Source organism: Protomyctophum parallelum (genome assembly GCF_964188405.1).
Source record: "Protomyctophum parallelum genome assembly, chromosome: 23".
NCBI classification, from domain to species: Eukaryota; Metazoa; Chordata; class Actinopteri; order Myctophiformes; family Myctophidae; genus Protomyctophum; species Protomyctophum parallelum.
The window spans coordinates 16,089,587-16,097,234 of record NC_139715.1 but is presented as its reverse complement, the minus strand read 5'-3'; the positions used below and the strand labels follow the sequence as shown (position 1 = coordinate 16,097,234).

The 7,648-nt window shown below is 47.4% G+C and overlaps 1 protein-coding gene across 1 annotated transcript in view; it reads right to left on the bottom strand.

The window, feature by feature from the left end:
* The window catches only part of zranb3 (zinc finger, RAN-binding domain containing 3), a 117,647-nt gene that overhangs the window by 44,450 nt on the left and 65,549 nt on the right, over positions 1 to 7,648 (bottom strand). The window contains exons 16-17 of the mRNA XM_083758396.1: positions 7,269 to 7,433; positions 2,086 to 2,210 (exon numbers count right to left, since the gene is read on the bottom strand). Of these exons, the coding sequence (XP_083614522.1) occupies positions 2,086 to 2,210; positions 7,269 to 7,433 (290 nt within the window). The remainder of the gene's footprint in view (positions 1 to 2,085; positions 2,211 to 7,268; positions 7,434 to 7,648) is intronic.

Here is a 7,648-nt window from a genome sequence, read left to right as displayed (position 1 = left end):
ACTCATCCTGGTTGACGGAAGGACCAGAGGGTTCATGAATAAAACAACTACCTTCGATAGGAAGGGATTGGTCATAAAATCCTGATGCACCGCAATATTTCGTGTCGTTCAAACACGGAGACAAATCCCAGTTTGATTGCGTATTGAGCGGTTTCCCCGGGGTGGAGTTTGCCAGTGGCCTGGGATTAGCCCGATCCGACAGAACTCAGGGCAGAACTCATCCAGTTTATCATTTGAACGACAGCAGGGCAGGGCGGGCATTTTTCTTCCGCAGCTTATCACCTCTGACACGCGTTGCGCGCGGCACTTTTTTCTTAACGGCCACCCGGGGCGGGAAAACAGTCCACCACCAGTGATTCTATTCACCGTTGTGGGGGGGGGGGGGGGGGGGGGGGGGGGCTTCTCCACATGAAAGCCCCTCTCTCGTTCCTTATCTACGACAGACTAGTGGAGGGATTCTGATCCCCTAGAAATTAGACAAAAGGGGGTGGGGGGTAAGTATTACAAGACAATCAATACGGATGTGCCTTAGTGACTGGCACAGAGGGAGAAAGAGAGAGAGAGAAAGAGAGGGAGACAGATATGACTTGAAATATGTTATGTGTGTGAGAGTCTTCTCTCTCTTAGACCTAACAGAAACGGAAGGAGTCGAAAACAAATATTCAGAAATAGTTTTTTTTATAGCCTGGTTTCATAGCTTCAAATTGACATTGGTTTCTCAATTTGACCCACCAGTTTTGGAGATATGGCTTATAGAGTAATGTCTAGCTACATGTTTAAGTGTATATTTCACATTTGCATGTCAATTTCAGCTCTGACATTTATTTTAGACATACTATAGTATGTGAAGAGTGTGTGCCACAGCATCTGCCTCAGCTCACGGCTTCACGTTGCAGCGTTCAGAGTACATGCAGCCAATATGGCTTCAGTATGGGTTTTAATGCCGTTCAGACTATGGGTTTTATGTGAAAGTCTCCCATTGGCTTGGAGGGAGCCAATGATGAAAACCTTTCCACTAGGTCGCTGATACGGTCGCTAGTAGAGGTAGGTAGAAAATGTTGTCCAGCCGCTTTTCAAGCAGCTGGCAAAAAGAAATCCAGACAAAAAAGGTAACCTTTACTAATCGAACTTCTCAAGCAGTGATAATATCACATGTTGATGAGACAGAAGAAGGGGTGAGGTGCTTGCAGGTGGGAAGAGCGGAGCCATAATCCCTCCGCTAATCCTAACCTTTTGCTCGGCATCGAGCCGACAGGGCCAAATAGACAGCGGAGAGTTTGGAGAGTCAGGGGTATGAGTGTATCGGTTCCATTATAGCAAAGCGGGCTTCAATCAATCCCAGAGACAAACACGGGGTAATGATTTCAACCGGGCTGGTCGTTTTTGACCCTCGGCGTTAAAACGGGTCAAGGTACTGCACCAATTCCACAGCCTAACAATAGCTGGGGCTGATTGTTAGGCTGTGAACCACCGGAGAAAAGGATTGGGTATCTGATGTCCGAGACGAAGGGGATCAAAGGACGCAGGGGAGCATAGAGATGTGCCATTCCAACTCTTCACGCTTTCCTGTCCTGAAAGTTACAGCCTTGCTAATTCTACTGCTTTCAGTGCTTTGCTACTGAAAAGAAGTGTCCAGCAGAGGAACGCTATCTATTCAGGGAATTAGCATGCCCCCTTTCTCACTGACAATGTTCTGTTTCTGACAATGCACATGGCAGCTAGGACATGTGGAGTTCTCAAAAGTACAATAACCTTTTACAGTGCTTTACACCGTATGGCTTTGTACACACGTTTGATATATTCTAAGTGATATCTCCTACTTGAACAAGAGACTGTGATATTCTGCCTCATTTTCAATTATCTTTTGCGGCGTCGGTTTCCGGGTGCCAGTTTGAATCCTCCCCTCTAGTCCATGAAAAGTTTGGGTACAGTGAGGCTAGATATCGGGTAATTATATTACTTACAGTACAGTGGCAAACATGGTAAATTTGTATTTGTATTCATAGTGCACGCACGCACGCAGAACGTAAACAATACCGTCACCCAACCAATCCACATGCACAAGTTTGCAAACACCAAACCTACCTTGGAGTAGAGGAAGATTCGGTCCGTGTGCCGACTGGCACAGAACTGCAGGCCAGGGTAGAGAGGGAGGGGCGAGCTGTCATCATCATCATCATCATCTTCATCAGCAGCAGCAACAGTCTGGCCTGCAGGGGTGGGGTGGTGGTATGATAAGAAATAAAAATCCCACCCGTGTGAAGTGAGGGGCGCTAATCCTTCTACCCTAATGGAAATTGGGTACACAAGCACATGGCCGTTTATCCGTTCGCCTTCTCCCCTACCAAACCACTCCGTTAGCACACATCTCTCCATGCACAAAACATCCTGCACACCCCCCAGAATCCATATGCACTACATCGCTTCCGGGGCTTCCCCACAACTGCCATATTTACTGTACAAATATTACTTTTGTCAGACTATTATTGCGCAACAATTCGCTGTGATGTGATCACACACGCACGCACGCACACGCACACACACACACACACACACACACACACACACACACACACACACACACACACACACACACACAGCACTGAACAACTCTGATCATGGTTAAGTAAATGTACACCACTGCACAACTTACACTTTTGAGTATATTTTATTTTTAGCACAGTATAACAGTGCTAAACAGAACAGAAGGGCCAGTGCTAGAGGGAGGTGATGTCAATCACTGACTCGTTGCCCACTTGCCCCGTCCCCCCCTCCTACCTCCCTCTATTCTTTCGTGTACCTTTCCCCTCGCAGGCAGAAGTAACAACCACTAATAATGGCCCCATGTGTGTTTTCTTGTTTCTTTTTATCTCCTTCTTTTTGTTCCCCGGCCTTACATGGCCGCGACACGGCCGACCGGGCAGGGGCCATTTATACGACTACATAAGGAGCCATTCTCTCTGAAGTCTCCTGTTCAGCGTCGGGGCTGGGGGTTAATGCGTAACACAGCGGTCGGCCAATAAGGCTGACCCATGGCAGGTTGGGAGTCTGTGTGCCTAATGATTTTTCTCCTCCACACATCTCTGTCTCTCTCTCTCTGTCTCTCTCTGTGTCTCTGTCTTTCTCTCTCTCTCTCTCTGTCTCTGGGTCTTTTTGGAGGCCGAACCCCCCCGCCAGCCCCGGTACTCACCTCCTGATTGCACTGAGATTAGTTTCCTCAAAACTTACCCGGACAGGCAATCACTTCTCCTGCATACACCAACACCCCTCCCTCTCTCCCTCTCTCTCTCTCTCTCGCTTTCTTTGCCTCTCTTCTTTTTTCTCCGCTGTCCAATAGCCTCTTCTCGGTCCATCTGCTATCTCTCTCTCATTTAAGCATTCCTACACCGTTATCCTAACGACGTCAGTCTACTCTAAATGATGCCGACGTTATTTATTTATTTTATTTATAGTACGTTTTTCTTCTCCCCCCCCCCCCCCCCCACCATTATTTTCAATCCTACAGAAGATAAGATGTCCGGCTCGGTCCAATTAGAGACAGTTTTCTTTTCTTTCTCTCTCCCTTCTCTTCTTTTCATGGTGGAATAGCGAGTAAAATTCCCTGGAGGTCTTTTGAAGACGCTGTTCATACTGTGTAAGAGACAGTCTAATAAGACAGCCTTGTAAGATGAATTGGCCCCCATCTCACAAATGGCCCACTTAATGCAGCTGGTGCATTCTATCGCTGCAAAACAAGTAGCATTGAGGAAAAAAAAAAAAAACACAACCCAGGTTTATAAAACCAATATAGGCCGCACTCTGCTGGGCCGCTACAGGTTTCATTACCGATGCAGAGAGACGGTTAAATGGGAGCTTGTGGAACTCCGGTGTCCTGAAAAGAAAAAGTGTTGAAATCTAGGTGTGGATGTTGCTTGTTTTTTTTGGTTCGTTTTTTCACCCACCAACTCGTCGGAGCATTTATAGAACACTCAAGTTCAGGATCTCCCCATCAGGGACAAAAGAGTTGGGGTAAGACAATGCTGACAATGCCGCAGTGTTTTAAGCTCAGCTATTTGCAGGGCTCCAAGCATGGCTGATGGTTGGTCCTCAATGTGCAGATTCTGGAGGATTGCTGGTATATCTTCCTCTGCTCCGTCCGTTGTGCCCAGGAGCCTTTGGAAGTGGTTGAACCAGATAGTCAGTCACCACGCTGGGCAAGGCCTATGCTGTAGAGTCTAGTGCATTGTTGGAATTTTGGCGGAAGTAGCGGGATTTTGGCTGAATTACCGCTGAAGGAAATGACATTGGCTTTAGAAATCGAAAACATATCGTATCCGGGGGAAATACATCTGACTGTTGTTCCGGACCGACACCTCCGGCTATGCAATCTCTGCTTTATATTGTGACCAGGCTTTTTTCTTCGCAGATGAGTAAGGGTGGGGACCGAGTCACCCTCTCATCGGGGCTGTGTCCCTCCACCTGTCCCTCCTTAGTCCTCTTCCGCCCCGTCATCTCATTGATAACCCTGCAGGCCTCCCCGTATTGCCGTTCACCATGCACTAGCTTCACTCTTCGTACACTCTCCATCAGTTCCTTCCCTTTGATGTACTGAAGAGAGACAGCTTGGCTTCCTTCAGTGCCCCCGTGTCTACGAGCGGTTGGCTCATGGTCAAAGTTGAGGCGTGCTTTCTCCACCCTACTGCGTGCCGCTACAACCCCCCGGATGTCGGGAGCTGGGATCGACATCGGACCCAGAAATCTGGCATCGGTCGAGAGCTCTACCCTTTTTGGAAGATGCTCCAGTGCACCTGTAATGGTGCAGGGGGAGCCGAAAGGGAGGGAGGGGGTCATAGTTGTGATTTAGGGCAGGTATTATCAGTCGTGTTATAGGTCATTGTCTAAATGAAGCGCGGTGGAGCGGTGCAGGGCTCATTTCCACCACCTGACCTTTTCCCAGAGAGCTGCCGGTGGGAGGATTAGGGCGATACACTGCTGACAATAATGACCTGCCCTGTCTGCCTTTTCCCCTCTCTCTCTCTATCGCGCACTCGCTCTTTCTGTACCTCCCCTCGTTCTCTCTCCAGCTTGCACTTTTGCTCATTCTCTCTCTCTCTCTCTCTCACACATTGCTTTCCAATCAGAATTGGTTACAAAGCCGTGAATTCATAATCATTGTTTCAAAGGCATCCGGTTGGAATCATCATTTCAAAGCCATCCAATCAGAACAATCATTGTTACAAAGCCTTCAAATCAGAATCCTTGTTGCAAACGCAGGGGTGGGACAACATAGTCGTCATAGTTATTGCTAATTCATTACGAGGCGCAGGTGCTCTGCATTGCAGATGGTGCCGGTAGGCAAAGCGCAAACTCATGGCATGAGAGCCGCATGAAGTCGGTACTGATCCTCTCAGTCAGGTAGAATTTGCAAACAGGCGGCGCTATTTTAAGAGGATAAACACAGCAGAAAAACATGATGGGGAGCAGACATTCCCTACCAACCAACCAGCCCTAGTCAACACAGCAATAGCTTGGTGACTAGAAGAGTTAAATTAGTGCCTACCCTTTTTTTATTATATACTCTCTCTTATAATACTGTATACTAAAAATCCCACTCGTGTGAAGTGAGGGGCGCTCTTGTCATCATACATCACATTCCGTGCTGATACGGACAGACACACAAAGCTGTGCATAGGAGGGGCAAATGCACCTCGACAGACTGCTGCTTTCTAGACACGTCTGCATATTCTGCAGTGTGCTGCCTGCCTGCTTTCTATACTGTGGCCATCAACTCATTCTCCAGCCATAGCAGGTTAAATTGACGTTTGGCTACCACAGCAACATTATGCCAATGCAGTTCCCCGCTTGGTTCCAGATGAACGTCACTCTTGGCCCTACAGTGTAAAGTGTTTTTCTGAGCCTGTTTAAATTCTGGCCTAGTAGGCTACAAAGGGCATTATGGCACTTTGAGCTGCTGATGGGATCGCTCTTGTGCAACTGCTCTCGTCTTGCTTGGAAGTTGTCTTAAGTTGTCTTAACGCAGACACAGGAAATCAGCGCCAGGTGCGCCTTATCACGCCTTTTTTAATAACAATTGATTACGGTGATCAGCTGCGTCCAGTTTCCTCTCATAACACTTCTGTTTTGATCCGGTGGGAAAAAAACCCGACTCAAACCGGAAATGGAAAATCCGCTGGCTTATGCTTCTTAGAACGTAAATATTTCGGAATCCTTGCGTCTGATTTATCTATTCTAAACGCTTACAAAAAGTATGTTTTCGGTGAACTAAATCACAACCGCGAGACATGTTACATAGCGGATATTTACTTCCTGACTCGGCGGTTTCCGACCAAAACGGCTTTCAAGTTAAAAGCCTCGGTCATTGACAATGCAACAAGTTCCGGACAATTTCTTTTTTTACCGTAATATGAACCATAACCATAAACCATTGATCACTGGAAAAGTAGCAAAAAATAAATAAATCACACACTATGAAAAGAAAAATAACTTAGCCTCGGTCAGAAACGGTCACATAATATGTGAAATATTGAAAAGCGCACAAAAGACAAGACTATATTATAGTCTTGTCTTTTGTGCGCTTTTCAATATTTCAAATACCTTGCACATTCCATCCTGGGTTCTCTTTCAGAACTCACTATAGCTCATCTCTTGTAAAAAACAGCAATTCTAATAATAATAATAATAACTAGATAAAGTGCCAATCGGCACAGGTCTCCACCAGGGCAGGTCAGGTTGTGGCCTCCTGGTGGCGCTATAACAGGCCGTTGAGGAATATTTGGGGCAGAGGTTCGTCGTTGGCATCCAGGGAGTGTGTGTGCAAAGTTTGGCATGGATCGGGCCAACGGTGCCGGAGATTAGCTGATAACGGACGGACGGAAGGACGGACGGACACACACACGGACAGACTGAAGGACACACTCACGGACGGAAGGACGGACGGACGGCAAAACATACTCTCCCCCTAGACCTTCGGCCTGGTGGAGACAACTAGACCTTCGGCCTGGTGGAGACAATAATAATAATATGGACCTATAAGAACTTCTTTCGCCCACCGTGGCCCCAGATGGAAAAGAGCTATATTCACTTATTGGTTTGAGGCGATGATATTAAACAGAATTATACTGGGGCGGATATCAATTCGCCTGCCTGCCTTGCCAGCCAGCCAGCCAATTTCCCTGCATATGGAGAGGGGGAAGATTACAGGTGGGATTACCTTCTGTGTGCGTGCGTGTGCGTGTGTGTGATTGGCGAGAGAAAGACGTCTCACTCACCTAGAGCTTGTTTGCCTTCGTGGCCCTCGTCTTCCTCCTCCTCCGCCTCCTCTTCGCCGCAGACTTTGTGTTTGTCTTTGGGCGGCGGCGTCTCGTCTGCTCCCACCTCTTCATCTTCCCACTCCACAGCGCCACTGTCACGCCGGCTCCTCTGCCGACGTCCGCCTTTCGCCCCAGTGGTGGAAGGCAAACAAAGTGAATTTACGTTAAGTACAATAATTATCCGTGGCATATTAGGAGAGTATTTCCAAAAGACTTTTACTTTCTACTCGGCTACATCTCCAGAGGCAAACGCTGTGCTTTCACTCCAGTACGTTTTCTTTGAAAACTTTAGTTGCTTTGTACATTTTGACTATTATTACTAAACGTACAAAACCACA